Genomic DNA, 18,940 nt, shown 5'->3' on the forward strand with positions numbered 1-18,940 from the left:
GGGAGGTGATTTTTGACCAAAAATTGGTCAAAGAATCACCTCCCATGAGATGTGCGGCGGGTGGAGCTTTAGGGTTTGCTGTTCATGAATTTATGAATCAGATAAATTAACTTGTATATAGTTACTTTAATTTTTAATTTTATAGGTAAAAGATGGAGGAACACTAATTGAGAAAGTGATTGAAGAAGTAATTAATTGACTTCTCATATAATTGTAGAGAATGTTTTAGAGACTATAAGTCTGTTTTTAAAAACCGTTGTAAATTGTTTGAATTTTTTTAAACTATTTGAAACCTTTGTAAATTGTTTAAAACTATTTTTTAAAAAGTATTTGAAACCTTTATAAATTGTTTGAAATTGTTTGAAACTTTTTGTAAACAGTTTTAAATCTTTGTAAACTGTTTAAACATATTGTATAAAACTTATTTTTAAAATGGTTGCAAAACTGTGTTTTAGAAATCTTTTGAAACTGCTTTTAATAGATTTTCAATTAGAAAAAAATAAAGTAATAGTTTATGTTTTTTTCTTTTTGGGTCTTAATTCGTTGTAGAATTTGAAGCGATTTGATTACATTAGAAATTCGAGCGAATCAGAAATTAGATTTAAATTTTACAATAAACTTTCAAAAAGCAATAATAGAATTAGAAAAATCAATATGTTGAATTTTTATAAAGTGAAGATTTTGAACTTATTTGTTGAATTGTTGGTTAACTTTTTTGAATGAACTGAAAAAGAAGAAAAAAAATTGAGCATGAAATTTAAAACGACAAAGTATGAAAACAAAAACGGCAAGGTAGTAAAGTAAAGAATAAATACATTGGAGTAAAAAACCTTATTAATCTTAGTTGAGTACCCGGCTCACTTGAACAAGAACTCTAACTTGGCTTACTTCTGGCTCGCTTAGCCCTAGTTCGAACATGCTAACAGCATTCCGTTCACTTACGCAATATTCACTCAAGCTGAATTTTTAGAGTTAAAAGATGTTAAATTTTTGCTTTTTAGGTATTTTCTATTTTTCCCACATTTGAATTGAGAGATAAGTGACTCTCGAGTTTGAAAACAATTCAACTATAAGACTATTCCTAAATGTATTTTAAGTTATTAACCGACGAATAAAAACAGTTATCTACTCATCCATCCTCGTTTATCATTTTACAACTGGATTTTTGTGCAATAACTAATACGTGGACATATTTTTCTTTTTTCATTCCAAAAGAGTTGTTTATTTTTTTCCGTGAAATTTTTGTTCATTTTAATGATTAACCACACTTAAAGAGTGTTTATACTACACATAGGTTGTGTCATGTCATATTTACAACAAGCTAATAAACATTTATAATAAAAAAAAATTAATTATTACCTAGTTTATTAATCATTAAAAAATTCGATATAACTAACGCACAATTGTTTTATTACACAACATAGCGCAATAGTTCCATTGGATAATTTTCCATACTTAAAACTTTACTGGATATTGGGATTTATAATGATTTTTATAATTTGGATAACATAACAATAATTTGCAAAAATAATGAAAAGGATAAAAGTTGGAATATATGGCGTTGAATTCCGTGACGCAATGATTAAGTAAATAAAAAGAAGATGTGGGCCATGCAAAAGGGACGTGTTTCCTATTAATGGAGCATCCTCTATACCAGGAAACCATTTTTTCCCTTTCCTTAAATACCCCTGCTTAACATAATTTTCCTTAAATCTTTTTTTATTTTAGTATGGCAAAGAGTACATAACACTAAAGTTATTTTCCTAGAAGTGCTAATATCACCTTAAAGGAAAATTTGAACACAAATATTATGATAGTATTCAATTAAACACACTATTTACCTTTGTTAACATTACTATTGAAAATAAAATTTATTTGAATGAAAATTGATTATGCTATGTCGTTCGATGCTCAAAGTTTCATAATATAAATTTATTTTTGGATGAAATTTAATGAAAAAAAGACGAACATTATAACTAGGGGCACGGTATGGTTTCACTTAGTTAATTTAATTTACTAAAATTTAAAATCAGAAAATATTTCAAGAGGTGGTCTAAAAATATAACTATACTAAATATTTCTATAAAATTTCTATTGAGATGATTAAAATTTACTATAATTTTACCTCAATTTGATTTAGTCAATATAGACGTTTCAATTAATTCAATTAATCAACAATAAAAAAACTAAAATATAAATTAACTTTTTTAATTATTCACAATAAGATCTATTTTTTTAAATTATTTTAATAAAAATAAAATAATTTTGCTCCGACTTAATTTCTGCTCACCACTAGTCATAATTTGCTGGATGTTATTTTTTATAACCAATGACAACACTTACAAGCAGGACCGTATATCCGTACTAATTATAATTAATCAAAACTGTAAATTACTTTAAGAAAATGAGTTTCAATTACGAACTCAATTTTGATTAGTTCAAAAAAATAGTTGTTATAATATATTTGTTGTAAAATTCGCCCTATCTAATAATATCTTGGGTTAATTGCAAATTAATACACAAACTTTATCCTAATTTGCAATCACAACACGAACTTTGAAACTTGGCAATTTAATACACCAACTTTTATTTTTTTGGCAAATTAGTATACCGACCAATCATACAACAACACATGGCTCTATATAACAATATCTACGTTAGTGTTTTTTCAGTTCGGCGTATCAATTTGCAAAAAAATGAAAATCGGTGTACCAATTTGTCAAGTTTTAAAGTTTGTGCTGTAATTGTAAATTAGAGTAAAGTTTGTATATTAATTTACAATTAGCCCTAATATCTTATGGCCACACAAGTGTTGGCAAGTATATACTAATAAATATAAGTGCAATAAAAATATTTGGTTCATGGGTGATATATGTCTAAACTTTTTTTTTGAAATGATATTTACAATCTTCCAAAAAATAGCCATGATTGTTTTAAACTTTTTGCATTTGAAGTAGTATTAAAATAATGTTAGAAGAAGATTTTCTTAATGTCCTCGCAGTTGATGTATTTCTTGTTTTAAAAGATGAGGGAATTGACGGAGTCGTTAACGGTGTCAAATGGGGTCCGCACAAGGTAGGTGTAAGAGGCACTGAATGGACGAGACAATTGACCTTCCCGAAGTTAAAAAGATACCACAGATTTAACCATTTTTTACTTTCCTTTCATTTTTTTACTTTCCTATAAATTTTAATTTTTCTTTTAATAAAAGATCTAAAAAAAAGTAATATTCAGAACCACAATATAAATGTTTCATATACGATTTAATGAAATTCGATAAATTTAAAAAAGAATCCATACATGTCTCTAAAAACGCTATAAATATAGGTGAATGAGTATGATTATATTTATTTGTTAAAATTATATAAAAAAATAGGTCAAGACGAGTGATAATTTATCTTATTTAAAAATATATAAAATTAAATATAATAATAGGTCAAATTTGATTTGTTTGAGTAGTTTCATGAGTTGAGTAATCATTTTTTTGACGCAGGAACCCCAATGGAATCCGACCATCTATGTAATCTTCGGAGCAAAACAAACCGAAAATTCAATTTTGTCGACGCAAAACAAACCGGAAATATTTCGTGCATCATCTACACATGTACATAATTTCATAATTTCATAGTTTTATGGCAACCTTGAATTTTCAAGAAATTTAATCCAAAACTTAAACAATCATTGAAATTTTTTAAACAATTCAAAAATCTACACAGACAAACATACGTTTTATAAAACAAAAGAACATATAAGACTTCAAAGCGGAGTAATTTATTCAAAGAAACTCGAAAAATATGATAATAATTAACAAACCGGTGAAAAAGATGTGCTTTTCGGTCAAGATCAGAAATTATGGGTTCTTCACCTAACAAAAACTAAGGATTTAATTAAAGTTTCTAGAGAGATAAAGATAATTTTAGAGAGAACGAGGAGAGGCACCTCCTCAAGTTTTTCATGAATGATATTTCACTTTCAGAGTAAAAATCTTTTCTCAACGCCAATGAAAAATAAATTCTTGAAAAAAAAAATCTGCTAATTTTTGGTTGCGGCCAAACCGGCCAAATGCAGCGGCGGATCTAGAATTTTTTTATAAGGTGGACAGATTGTATTAAAAAATTATAAAATGTACAAAATTGACAAAATATGAATTTTAAGATGGACAATACTTAATATTTTAAGACAGAAAAAATATACGACTAGATTATATCTCTATATTTTCAGTTCTAAACGACTTATAAAAATGATTGTAATCAATTAAGTTCACTTTAAATAAAAATAAAAATTAGACGTTGTAATGAGAGATTATATGTAGGCAGAAGCTAGTTTAGAACAGAAACAGTTATTAGTTTCCATTATAAAACATTCGCACCTCAATTCAATGTTAGTTTTGGTAGGATCCATTGGAAGATGAAGCACATCATGTTAGGGTTGGGGCCTCAGGGTCGGAGGGTCTATTCTCTGTTTTCTATTAACACCATATTCATTTTTGTGAGAATGGTTCTTTTCAAGTTTAAATTCTTTATATCTCCTCAACTATATTAAATACTAGATGACATTTGAGTAAAATGATAAAAAAAATTATTATATTAAATTAACATTTACTTAAATGTCATAAATATACTTGAAAAAAAAATTGAATTTAAGAGAAACCATTCAGTTTCCACAAACTAAAAACTTGTTAAGGTTGTATTTTCTGTAAAAGAAAAATAATTATAAAATGAAAATAAATACTAAATTTACTTTATTCTTTTTCGGATATGGAGAAAAAAATATTTGTTTAAGATAAACTTGTATTAGCTTTAAACCGTACTAGTTATTGTATTAATTTAATAGAAAAAAAACAATGACATGATATAAAATAAGGCACTTATTTAATAATATACACAGTTTTATCGCACCGCTTTAAAAATCTTTAAAAGTAGCAGTTACATAACTGCTTGAATTTAATATTACAAATAATTTTAATGAAGATATATATATATATATATATATATAACAATTAATTAGCACCAGTGATCTATAGTAACATATTACACCACGACATAATATGAAATTAGATGAATGGAGCTTACGAGGGTTTGAGTTGTAAATGAGACAATCTATAAAATTTTGTTTAAATTTATTTATTAAGTATGTTAATAAATTATTTTTGCTAGAGTTTTTTTTTTTTAACAAAGATTTTTGCTAGAGTCGATGTATCATTTGAAAAATTCCAACACTAAAAAGTTACTAGGTGTTTAAATAAAAAAAATTAAAAACTCAAACCTAATTTACAATTATTCCCCACAAACTTAACGTTGTTATAAGAAACTTTAAATTGCAAAATACTCAAAAAAGTATTTAACAGTAGTATCAACTTTTTTACCAGTTTTTCATATTACCTGATTAATATCTCTGAGTGCATAACACCAAAGAGAAAAAAATGGCCCATAATTCTCGTTTGATTTGGCATTCCTACGCATCTCTTCACCATTTTTATTGAATAAAAATGTAGAGAGAGAAAAAAAACAAGATAAAAAAGAAAGTTTTGCAGAGTTGCAGGTTTTATTGCAGAGCTCTGCCACAACTAGTATTTTAACTTTATTTATCAAATAATTCTACCTGTTTGCTAGTATTTTCTTTTCTTTTTTCTCGTCTGTAAATATTCACAGGCCTATCTTTGCCAGAGTCGATGTGATTGAACAAGAAATGCTAAGCTAAGCTATGAAAATTTGAAACTGTAGCTATTTTTTCTTCTTCATTACAGTGTCAGAATTTCTCTCACCTCTTAACTTCACTGCTGTAATAAGCTACATTATTCAATGTCGGCTACTGCTTCAATGAGTCCCCTTTGACTGTTTCTTCTTCTTCTTCTTTATTTCTCTTCTGGGTTTTAACTACACAGTTGATAAGAAAATTTGGTTTGATTCTCTGGTGTAAGTTTTGAGTGGAGAAAATGAAGATGGGTGGTGGTTTTTGAGTGAAATTTGAAGGGCAATAATGGCATTTCGTGTTGACTTTGTTCTTCTTCTGGTCCTCTGTTTGAGTTTTGGTTCTGTAGATTCTGATGATGGTGAGTTTTTTTCCTTGTTTGGTTACTGAGAAAGTTTATATGTGGAGCTTTAGAAATGAAAAGTTGACGTTTTTATTTTATTTTCTTGAACTTAGTTAACTATTCATGAGTATTTTTTAAGTTCTTGTCAACGCATGTTTGACATAAAAAAAGTGCAAAGTTTAAGACTTTTCTTTATTTTAAGATTTCAGGTGTTTAAACTAACTATTTTTCTTTGATGGGTGTCATGGTTTTAGAAAGTTTGTGGTTTATTTTAATCAAGGGGTTTAGCAAATTTAGAGTTTTTTAATGGGCTGTTTGTGAGATTTAATAAAGTACTGTTCTTTTGTGTTTAGTTAATTGAGACTTGCTGACACTGAGATTTAATAATTGTTAAATTTTTGTTGAAGGGGCAACTTTGTTGGAGGTAAAGAAATCCTTCAGAGATGTTGATAATGTTCTATATGACTGGACTGATTCTCCATCTTCAGATTACTGTGTTTGGAGAGGAATTGTTTGTGATAATGTCACCTTTAATGTCATTGCACTGTGAGTCTTATTAGTAGCTTATATTCATGCATGTGCAATAATTTTGTCATGAAATTGGCACTTTGATTATTTTATTAACTGGATTTTATGGTATGGCAGTAATCTGTCTGGTTTGAATCTTGACGGAGAGATCTCACCTTCAATTGGGAATCTTAAAGACCTGGTTTCTATGTATATATTTGTTAATTTATCAAGCACTCTTATATTTTTTTTCATTACAGTTGATTTGAATTTGAGCTGAATTTGTTAATGAATATTACATTCTTCAACCAGTGATCTCAGGGGAAATCGTCTTTCCGGGCAGATCCCTGATGAGATTGGTGACTGTTCATCTTTGAAAAGCTTGTAAGTTTTAGTTTCTCGCGGGGTTCATTTCTTTAATTATGTTGTTTGAGTGGCTTGCCGGTGTTTGTTACCTTTAGTTGTATTGATGATTTGATATAATAGGGACTTGTCGTTCAATGAGATATATGGAGATATACCTTTTTCAGTTTCAAAGTTGAAGCAACTAGAATTTCTGTAAGTAGCTTTCTAAATAATTCTACTATTGAGAACTATGGATCATTACTTCTGTTAGAATCTGAACTCAATTGCATGGTTTTCAGGATTTTAAAGAATAATCAATTGATAGGGCCAATTCCATCTACTCTATCTCAGATTCCTAACTTGAAAGTTCTGTAAGTTTTTTTCGTTCCTCAAAATCGGCACTTTTATTTAAGGCTTCATTATTAGTTCAAAACTTCTCACTTCCTCTGTAATTTTCCAGTGATCTGGCACAAAATAGACTAAGTGGGGAGATACCTAGACTTATTTACTGGAATGAAGTGTTGCAGTATCTGTAAGTACATTAGCAATCATTGTGATCGTGCACATCCTTATCATTCTAGTTTTGGGACAATCTATGATGTGATCTTTTTACTGACCATTCCATCCTGTTTTTCAGTGGTTTAAGAGGAAACAATTTGGTCGGTACAATTTCTCCGGACATGTGCCAGCTAACTGGGCTTTGGTATTTGTAAGTTTTCTGTAACATTCTTCCTTCATTAGCTCTGGGATACTTTGACTGTGTATTTTGTCCCGTCGATATGACCGAGTTTCCCTCTTATTGTAGTGATGTAAGAAACAACAGCTTGACTGGGAGGATTCCTGAAAATATTGGCAACTGTACTTCCTTTCAAGTCTTGTATGTATTTCATCTAAATCAAAAGACTGTGATTGCAAAGCCTTATGAATTCAATTGAAACTTGTGGCTAATATGTTCTTTTGCTGTAGAGACTTATCGTACAATCAGCTTACCGGAGAAATTCCATTTAACATTGGGTTCTTACAAGTCGCCACATTGTATGTGCGAGTGATGCTCCTTAGTTTGGTTAACAGCTTCAATTTTAAAAAGATATTTCTATTTTTGAGGGGCACTTACACCTCATTTTACTGTCTAGATCATTGCAAGCTAATCAGCTTGAGGGGAAGATTCCATCAGTAATTGGCTTAATGCAGGCACTTGCTGTACTGTAAGTGCTGTTAATAAAATTCATTTCTAATTCATTTTATTCCTTTTATTATTGAGGGGGATCTTCCATTCATTACTTTCCTTGTAAAAATCAGAGATTTAAGCTGCAACATGTTAAGCGGAACGATACCACCTATTTTGGGCAACCTGACATACACAGAGAAACTGTAAGTATGTGGTTGCTAGTCTTGCATTTTTGTGGTTCTTGTTGTTAGCACCAAACAATAAGTTGGAAAGAGTTAGCATGATTTATATATTGAAAATTTACATATTTCACCAAAAAAATTGCACAATACAGTAGTATAATTTTTTTTCCAACTTGTTTTAATCATCTGTTTCTCTTGAGTTTGATATTAATTAGTTGTCCCAATAAATAACATTTGAATTCTCATTTTTTGTAGATATCTGCATGGTAATAAGCTAACGGGATCCATTCCTCCAGAGCTTGGGAATATGACTAGACTTCACTACTTGTATGAGCTCTTTGCAAATGCTTTTTTTTTTGCCATAGTACGATGTGTTCACAGTGAACATGGAGAATATTTACCAATCTCTCAAGTTCTACCCTTGGCTGTTTCAGAGAATTGAATGACAATCAACTCACGGGGCGCATCCCAGCCGAACTTGGAAAGCTTACCGACTTGTTTGATCTGTATGTTTTGCTAACTTGAAGGTTTCTTTTTAACTATTTTCTGTGGAGTACAAGTTAGAAATGCTATTTGCTTGCAGGAATGTTGCCAACAACCACCTTGAAGGACCTATACCTGATAATCTTAGCTCATGTACAAATTTGAACAGCCTGTAAGTATTCAATTGTAGTCCTTCTACTTTTTATTCAAGGTTTAATTTATTTTAAGATAATTGTTAATAGTTTATTTGATGCAGCAATGTTCACGGTAACAAGTTGAATGGAACCATCCCCCGTGCATTTCAAAGACTCGAGAGTATGACATATTTGTAAGTTTGGTCCGTGGTCCGTGATTGACATGACTGTTTCATTTCTAAAGTTTTATTGTGCAGATGTAATTCTTAAGTTATATAATCGACTTTTTGACCCTTCAGAAATCTCTCCTCCAACAACATTAAGGGTCCTGTTCCAATAGAGTTATCACGTATTGGTAATTTGGATACTTTGTAAGTATTGGTTACTCTAATATTTTTTTGTTCTTTTAATTTGGATTGTTGTCAATAATTGCTCCTTCCTTAATTTGCCACTTGCATAGGGATATTTCCAATAACAAAATCAATGGATCCATTCCTTCTTCACTTGGTGACTTGGAACATCTCCTAAAGTTGTGAGTTTAATTGCCGAGTAGCTCCAATTTTGTTTCTGAAAGTTGTTTTACGTTGCTGATGCCTGTTGTTTTATGTCAAAGGAATTTAAGCAGAAATGAATTGTTAGGTGTTATTCCAGCCGAGTTTGGTAACCTGAGAAGTGTTATGGAGATGTAAGTAATCCATCATTGTTTTGATAAATGTATTCAGTGCTTAATGTGTCCCTTTCTAACTCTATTTCATGCTGCAATATAGAGATCTTTCACATAATCATCTGTCAGGAGTGATTCCTCAGGAACTGACTCAACTTCAGAATATGTTCTCATTGTAAGTTTAAAATAAAATTGATTACTAGCATAGTTTGGCTGCAAATTATCACAGTTCTACCGTCTTTATAGTTTCATCAATACCGTCATTTTCCCCATAGTATCTGTTATATGAGCATCTTTCCTTGCAAAAACCCGCAGGAGACTGGAAAACAACAATCTTTCCGGCGATGTAATGTCTCTGGTCAACTGCCTCAGTCTTACTGCACTGTAAGCTATATGTTGAAATTACGCTCTTACTTTGTCATCCCGAAATGATGCTCGACTTTTGAAGTTTAATAGAAACTGTCGTGATTACTGTTTTTATCTTAAGAAGACTAATATAAACTCATAATGCAGAAATGTTTCATACAACAACCTAGCTGGTGTTATTCCTACAAGCAATAACTTTTCAAGGTTTTCACCAAACAGGTTAGAGAGTTTAAATTTATCCTTGACCTTGTATCATGTCTCTCTCAAGTGGCATATCAAGGTTCTCCATTAAAATGATGAAAATTTTAACCTTCATGTGCAGTTTTACTGGAAATCCAGGTCTCTGTGGCTATTGGCTTAACTCTCCATGCAATGAATCACATCCATCAGAACGGGGTATTAAGGCTTTTAAGTATTAGTCCTATTGTACCAATGCCAGTAGAGTAACCCGCACAATACCCGCACAATACCCGCACAATACGTCTTTCATAAAAAATAGAGGATATTTAGTTATATCACGGAGGAAATGAGAATAGGTAATAATCTATTGCATTTTGCATGCAGTTACAATTTCAAAAGCAGCAATCTTGGGGATTGCTCTTGGAGCTCTTGTAATTCTTCTCATGATATTAGTGGCAGCGTGCCGGCCGCATAATCCTGCACCTTTTGCAGATGGATCACTCGACAAACCAGGTAATTTTTGAAATGGTAGTTAACTTTTAACTGTTGGTAACATTTCAGTGATCATTAGCTGAAGATATGCTACAAATCCCATTAATGTACAAATTGTGCAGAACTGACTCATTCTTGTGTGCTTTTCAAACAAACAGTTACATATTCTACTCCGAAGTTGGTGATTCTTCACATGAATATGGCACTCCATGTGTATGAGGATATAATGAGGATGACCGAGAACTTGAGCGAGAAGTACATAATTGGTTATGGTGCATCCAGCACTGTGTACAAATGCGTCCTGAAAAATTGTAAGCCAATCGCCATCAAGAGGCTCTATTCCCACTTTCCTCAATGCTTGAAGGAATTTGAGACTGAGCTAGAGACAGTCGGAAGCATCAAGCATCGGAATCTGGTCTGCCTGCAAGGATACTCCCTGTCCCCTTCCGGCAACCTTCTTTTTTATGATTATATGGATAATGGCAGCCTCTGGGATCTCCTTCATGGTGAGTTTGGGTGTTCCTTGACCAATGTAATGCCATGCATTCCTTTGTGTTGGATCTTCGTTTTTTCGTGATTTCGCTGTCGCATTCGAAGATCTCTGTTAGACATGAATAATTAGTGAATGTAGATTCTCGTGCATTCTGAATTATTGCATAGCTTTTATTTTTCAGGCCCTATGAAGAAGAAAAAGCTTGACTGGTGTACTCGTCTTCAGATAGCTCTAGGTTCCGCCCAAGGGCTCACTTATCTACATCATGACTGTAGTCCACGCATCATTCACAGGGATGTGAAGTCGTCAAACATACTTTTGGACAAGGATTTTGAGGCTCATCTCACTGATTTTGGCATTGCAAAGAGCTTATGTGTGTCGAAGACCCACACATCTACGTACATTATGGGCACCATCGGTTATATAGACCCCGAATATGCTCGCACTTCACGACTCACAGAAAAATCTGATGTATACAGTTATGGAATTGTTCTGCTGGAGTTGCTGACAGGAAGAAAAGCAGTTGATAATGAATGCAATCTTCATCACCTGGTTTGTCTTCAATGGCCATTTAAATTTTTACGTCGAATATATTAATTAATATAGTAATTAAGAGGTCTCGTCTATGTAGCAGAGACACAGATATTGTGAAATGGTGTTATTTAAAGGTTTCTCATGTTAAAAATGAAATTTCGTGTTCGAAGCGCCAAGTTTCAAACACAATTCTGAAATGGAAATCGTTGGTTGAATGAAATGTCCATGCTACTGAGGGTCTCATGACATGCATGTTTGTGATTTATCCTAGCATCAATAATTTATTATCTTGATGTGGTTATATTTGGTAATTCTGATATAATCTTTTATCAGATTTTGTCAAAGACGGCCAACAATGCCGTTATGGAAACCGTCGATCCCGAGATCACCGCGACATGTAAAGATCTAGGAGCAGTGAAGAAAGTTTTCCAGCTCGCCCTTCTATGCACCAAAAGACAGCCAACAGACCGACCAACAATGCACGAAGTAACACGTGTTCTCGGGAGCCTCGTGCCGTCAATTACACCACCAAAACAATGCAACGCAGCTGCCCCACCGGGTCCAATACCGTCCGCAAAAGTTTCGTGCTACATGGACGATTATGCAAATCTAAAGGCTACACACATGGTGAATTGTCCATCAATGAGCACATCAGATGCTCAACTGTTCTTGAAATTCGGTGAGGTAATATCACAGAACAGTGAGTGATAAAATGCTGAAGTATCATATGGTAGAATAGATAGGTATGTTTTTGTGTATAAATGTTATCAATTATTGTAGCTAGCTGATGAGACTACTTTACTGGGAGGTATCAAAAAATTGATGTTGTAGTTGTACCATATTTATTTTTTAAAAAAATTATTGGTGCAATTTTGTCCTTGTTTCAGTGGGACCAGACCAGTGGTGGTCTGGTTGGTTTGCAGGGTCTGGGTCAGGGTTAGGGTCAGGTTATGTGAAGGCAGGCTAAAGGTCAATTGGGATTTGGGCATTTGGCAGTGCATTATATGGTTGGTCAGCAATAATTCACTGAGGAGCCATTGTCATGTTGATGGTTACTTCTCTGTATTTTTAACTTTAAATGCTCAGAAATCAGTAATGGCTACTGCAAATGCAGATCAACTTGCACATTATTAAGTAGGGGTGGGCATTCGGACTGTTCGGTTAAAATTGAATCGAATTATTTTTAACCAAATTGACCGAATTATTTAAATTAACAAAAACCAACTAATAGGATTACTGAAATTTTATAAATATAAAATGTAACGACTGAATTATTAGGACAATTTGGTTAAACAAAAAGAGGAAGAATAATTATTAAAAATAAAAAAAAATCGACTAAGACTCTTTCTTAAGTGTGATTGAATTAATTTTTAATTAACTGAACTGAATAGATTGAACTACCAAATTGACTAAAAACATTTAACCGGATAAACCAAAATAGTTCGGTATAGATTTTGCTCATCCAAATTATTAAGCCACTATTATTCATTGCATATACGCAATGGGGACTTTTTTTTGCTTAGATCGGGTTCATATTTTATTTGTTGATTCAATCAATCAGATGTTATAAATTTTTTCATAATTTTTCTTTTTTTAACATCTCATTGGTTGAACTTGTAAATAAAATACAGTTCCGATCTAAGCACGAAATTTTCACCACAAAATGGTCCGTTACGATGATTTATTCTAAAATTTCAAAATAGAATTTCCAAAGGAAAATATAAATTAGTCTTTTTTGTTAAACAAATTTAGAACCACCTTCCACTGTTCTTCATGCTTTATTCTCCTTCTCCCTCAACAGCTTCTGACCAAAATAAATAGTAAAAGATTATCAATTCCAAGTTTATGAATCTAATTGTACATAAAAATACTATAGTTTTGGAACATTTGCAATTCTTTTATTTATAATCAAATTTAACCTATTTCATCAATCAAAAATTTCTTACTAAAATTAGACTACAATCGACAATTTTTTTCTCATAAGTGATAAATAAATCAAAGAAGTTTTACTTTTCTCTAAAATATTAAATGATTGACGATAATTGAAGTTTTTAAAAGATGAATTATAAATAAAAAATACTGTATAAGTTAAAATTGAAGTTTTTAAAAGATGAATTATAAATAAAAAAAATATATTTGTGAGTGATTAGTTCTAATAAAATTTACTTAAATTATGCATTATAGAAAGAAGTTGAAGATTAGAAAATACTGTATACCTTGATATTTCTCACTCTAGTCAAACTTCCAATGAGATGCTCCTCCATTATTTTGATTTGAGGTAAATTGTCAACCTTATAGGGATTCTTCCATTCCCTTCAAAAAAATAATCAATAAAATTAAAATTAACTTCATTTAAATTGATTCTTACTAATTGAAAAAAGCATGATTAAGAATTAAACCTTAAAATGCTTCTTTTCTCAGCTAATTTTTCTTGCAGCTCCTGTGATTCATGTTTTCAACTTTTATTAGTTGTCTATATTTTTGAAATTAATCTCAAACACTAATTAAATTTTGAAGGAAAAATGGAAATAATAATGATATAATTTGTGGAGAATCATACATGGGGTGCTTCATCTCTGCAAAAAACAACATTTAAGGAAAAAAAAATTGTTATTCTATGAATTTCAATATATAAAAATTAATTCCGCTCCTCCAACTTGATAAATACTAAATGTGTTAAAGTTTATGATTTTGAAAAAAAACAAACAAACTCACGATTTGTTAATTTTAAGTCAGATTACATATATCACTGTTAAATGACGCCAAAATAACAGCAAATTAGGATATAAATTTTAATTTTTTTGCCAAGTTGAAGGAGCGGAATGAACTTTTATTAATAAATAAGTCATGATGCAGGTAGTAGACTTGTACCTGTCATTTGTAAGTGTCATTCGGCCCATTTCTGTGCCAGCCTTTGAGTACATTTTCATTAATAACTACAAAAAAATATAAGGTTGGTGAAAATTACAAAAAAATATATTACTAAAGTAATTTAGATAGAAATTTTAAATTTAACATAGAATCTGTAATTAGAATTTCTTACTCTCATGGTGTACTCCTTCCTGTAAAAATTTATAGAAAAAAGGGAAGCCATTAGAGAATGATAAAGAAGGATTAACAATTCAACAATGATAAATAATTTATTTAAATTGCTATATTTAAATTCAATTGATATTAAGGTTACCTTTTAAAATAATGAGATATATATTTTAAACTCAAATTCAAACTAATTTTTCTAAATTATATTAAATTTATATAAAAATTAGAAATATGTGCAAAGGGTTCACGAATCAAGTGTAAATAAAAATATTAAAAATGTAAATTTTTATTTCACAAAATCCTAAAATAAGTAATAATAATAAAATTGTACCTCTCTTCTCTTTCTTCCAGTGCCATACTTGACAACCTCTCCAAAAGAGTCCCTAAGTCTCTGCTTGGAAAACAAAAACAATAAATATGAAACAAAACATTGATGATTTAACAAAATAAATAGGTAAATCGAGTAGCACTACTCTTTAGGAGTCTACGAAAATCGAATTAAACTAAAAAAATTAAACCGAACGGCAAATTAGTAAGTTCTAATTGAATCATAAATAAAATAATCAAATCAAACCAGAAATTGATTGAACCATCCAATTCGATTTGGTTTAATTATTTTTTAAATTAGTTCAGTTTGAATTAATAATTTAAACTTTTTAATTTGTTTATGTTAGTTTGAACCTAATGCACTCTCCTATTACTCTTATAAAACTATTTTATCTATTTTTTAGAACTTTATACCGTAATTATACTATTTATGATTTTTTATTTCTACAAGTATAAGTATAACACAACAATTAATAAATACAATTTAGTGATGAAATAAAAAAACTTAAAGAGAGGAGAAATAAAAAGAGAGAGAAAGCGATCATGATAATAAAAAATCGGGAAGATAAGACAATTAAAGAGCAAATATACAAAAAAAACAAGCCGTATAAAAAGACAATCGTCAATCCAATACTTTATATAATAAGTATACATTTTTTTATATCCTTCAGTACTTTATAACACAACGACAACATTTTTTGGCATAATCAACAACAATATAATTATGATTTCTATTTTTATAACTATAAGGCCATGTTTGGTTCATTAAATAGGTGCGGAATGGAATAGGTATTCCGTATAAAATGAAAATTCTTTATTTTAGTTCATAGAATTGGTATTTCACGGAATTGCTATTTCATGATTTTGTGGAATAAGTACTCCTCTTAAAAACTAAAGAATGACTATTCCATTCATTATGGAATAACTATTCCATTTCATACTATTTCATTCCATAAATCAAATATGGTCTAAGTAGAACACAGCAAGTAATATAATAATATTTAGCAGAGAAATAAACAATAGAAAGAGAGAAAACAAAAGGATAAAAAACAGTGGTTGATTGAAAAAATTAAAAGTAAAATAAAATGATTAAAGAGCAAAAATCTAAAAAAAAACGAATAGAAAGACAATAGTCAATCCTATCACTCTCCTATGAATCTAGAGTTATTTTTATATCTTTTAGTATTTTATAACATAACGATAACATCTTCTCAGCCTATATGAAAATAAAATAATTATGATTTTTATTCTGTAATTATAAGTAAAATACCTAGTTTAATAATATTTAATGGCGAAACAAACAAATAAAAAAAGAATCAATAGGAAAGAAAAAAACGGCAGATGATTGAGAAAAAATATAATCTAACAATATTTAACGGCGAAATAAACAAATAAAGGGAGAATCAATAAGAAAAGAAAAATCGACAGACAATTAAAAAAAGATACAATCTAATAATATTTAATGGCGAAACAAACAAATAAAGAGAGAATTAATAGGAGAAGAAAAACGGCAGACAATTGAAAAAAGATACAATCTAACAATATTTAATGGCGAAAAAAACAAATAAAGAGAAAATCAACAAGAGGAGAAAAAACGGCAGATGATTTTAGATAATTATATAGCAAAAATACAAAAGACAAACAGGACAAAAAAACACGCGTCGATCCGATCCTTCAGTTCCGCCCTAGATCTAGCAGAATAATCAAATCTAAAAATATTTAGCAGCGAAACAAACAAATAAAGAGAGAATAGAAAGATGATTGAGAAAAGATAAGATCGGATAATTGTATAGCAAAAATACAAAAAAACAAGCAGAATAAAAAAAACACGCGTCGATCGGATCCTTCAATTCCGCGAAGATCTAGTAGAATAATTAAATATTTAAAGAAATAAAAAAAAGGAATAAATTACTTGTCATGGCCAACAAAAAGAGAAGGTTTTCCGGTGGGGGAAAACATGAGAAGAGCAACATCAACATCACATAAAGTAGCAAGTTCTTTCCCTTTCTTAAGCACTCCAACTTTTCTCTTTGAATATTTCACTTGCCTCTCTTTAACACATTCCAATCTCATTATTTTTAGTTTTCTCCTTCCCATTTTTTTTTTACTTCAAGATCTATGTTTTATTTAGAGTTAAAATAGCTAATTAGAACTTGGATTTGTGAAATTTAATATATGAGTAGAATGTTGTTGAGTGGTAGTTTATTTGGTAAGTAAGACCTTATTATATAATTCTGGATTTTGTTTATTAAAAATCATTTTGATAACATGGTAGACATGTGTTGAGGAAAATACTGAATAAAATCTGTTTTACACCAATTATTTGCTTTTAATTTAATTATCAATTTGACTAAATGCTGCACTTTATATTTTTTTTATTGAGTTGGACTTTGTTAGTCTTTTGGGTCAACAATTCGAAACTTTATTTTGTATATATCTGATTTAATGAGTTTGGTGAGAAAAAACAAATTCTAATGTTCAGGGAATCAGAAACTGACTTAATAATTTATTATTATTATTATATTAAAGGAAACACTTAAAAAAGTGTATATTTAAAGTGTGGACTGTGGATGGAAGGATATCCAACCAAGCCAATGAATGTACAATTAGAAGAGATTATAGTGGCTAATCAGAAAGTAACTAATTAATATTCTCATTTTATAAAAAAATTTAGATTTTGAGCATTTATATAAATTAGGAACATAAATGGGCCGGGCGGAACCTAAATTAAGCCAAACTCGAATGTGAGTGTCCTATACAAGTTTAAAGAGAAGATAACAAAAATATTCAGAAAATGAAAGAAAATAACAAAAATGCTAAGTTTGTTGAAATATTACATGAGCACCTCAAAAAGCTGAAACTTTACATTTAATACCTTTCCAATGAGGATGCAACACATGTCACACACAAAACAAGTCAAAAAAAGTCAAAAACGCGTCAGAATAGGTCAAAAACGCGTCTGACATGTGTCTGCCACGCGCATCAGAGCTGTGCACCAATCACGCGTCAGTTTGTCAAAACTATTCAAACATGTATCATTTATGTATCTGTTATGTATCAGATATGTATCAAGGACATATTTGATTATTATTTTTTCATTTTTCTTTAACAAAAATAAAAAAATAAAAAAATAAAAATATTATTAATATGTATTATTTATGTGTCTCGAAGGTGTATGTATAATATATTTTAAATTAAAAGATATATGAATCACATATTTTAATTAAAATTCACGCATTACATAAATTATGTTACAAAAAGAGTATTCATAAAAAATGTTCTTCCTACATATTTGATGCGTGCCTTGTTCTTTTATTAATTATGAATATATATATATATATATATATATATATATATATATATATATATATATATATATATATATATATATATATATATATATATTCATACACACACTCTCATATATATGTATTAATAATGTGTCTTTAATGTGTATGTATAACATATTTAAATTAAAGCTACATGTATGATATATTTTAATTAAAATTTACGCATCAATAACATTTTAATTTGTTACTCGATATAAACATCTTTGTAATTTGGTTGCATTTTTTTAGCTCAGTTGCCTAACATTTAAAAATTATGTGTATCTTGTATGTATGTACAAGATATTTCTAACATATTTTAAGTATTATTGTTTCCGATATATCTATCAAAATATATGACATGTATCTGAAATGTATTTATAACATATATCATATTAAAAAAATATGTGCTCCATATATATATATATATATATATATAAATTAAATATTAGAGATTTATCTAACAAATACAAATAAGAAACATGTCAAATACATTTAATTAATTAATATATATTTAAAATGTATACATTTGAACTGTTTTTTGTTATGTATAATTTATATATTAAATAGAAAAACACAAATACATCCAAGATACATTTCAGATACGTCATATATACATCTCATTTTTTCAAGGTGTGACTGAATAAACTTAGTTTTTAAATTCAT

General features: G+C 29.8%; 2 protein-coding genes across 2 annotated transcripts; one reads left to right on the top strand and one right to left on the bottom strand.

Annotated features, from left to right (window-relative positions):
- The first annotated feature begins 5,446 nt into the window (after positions 1–5,446).
- LOC126668823 (LRR receptor-like serine/threonine-protein kinase ERECTA) lies at positions 5,447–12,452 on the top strand. The gene is made up of 27 exons (XM_050362023.2): positions 5,447–6,052; positions 6,442–6,580; positions 6,680–6,751; positions 6,854–6,925; positions 7,028–7,099; positions 7,186–7,257; positions 7,347–7,418; positions 7,524–7,595; positions 7,692–7,763; positions 7,853–7,921; positions 8,020–8,091; positions 8,186–8,257; positions 8,492–8,563; positions 8,671–8,742; positions 8,820–8,891; positions 8,976–9,047; positions 9,153–9,224; positions 9,314–9,385; positions 9,467–9,538; positions 9,621–9,692; positions 9,833–9,901; positions 10,031–10,102; positions 10,206–10,279; positions 10,448–10,576; positions 10,714–11,061; positions 11,230–11,600; positions 11,916–12,452. The coding sequence occupies exons 1-27, from the start codon at positions 5,980–5,982 to the stop codon at positions 12,288–12,290; spliced, it is 2,943 nt and encodes a 980-aa protein (XP_050217980.1). The 5' UTR covers positions 5,447–5,979; the 3' UTR covers positions 12,291–12,452.
- A 768-nt stretch (positions 12,453–13,220) lies between these two features.
- On the bottom strand, positions 13,221–17,158 carry LOC126669837 (agamous-like MADS-box protein AGL65). The gene is made up of 8 exons (XM_050363406.2): positions 16,861–17,158; positions 14,953–15,012; positions 14,626–14,644; positions 14,454–14,518; positions 14,143–14,158; positions 13,982–14,022; positions 13,799–13,895; positions 13,221–13,386 (listed from the first exon to the last, which is right to left on the bottom strand). Exons 1-8 carry the CDS (start codon positions 17,043–17,045, stop codon positions 13,354–13,356), a joined length of 516 nt encoding a protein of 171 aa, XP_050219363.1. The 5' UTR covers positions 17,046–17,158; the 3' UTR covers positions 13,221–13,353.
- Positions 17,159–18,940: the final 1,782 nt, after the last annotated feature.

This window comes from Mercurialis annua, linkage group LG2 (assembly GCF_937616625.2).
Source record: "Mercurialis annua linkage group LG2, ddMerAnnu1.2, whole genome shotgun sequence".
Classification (NCBI taxonomy): domain Eukaryota; kingdom Viridiplantae; phylum Streptophyta; class Magnoliopsida; order Malpighiales; family Euphorbiaceae; genus Mercurialis; species Mercurialis annua.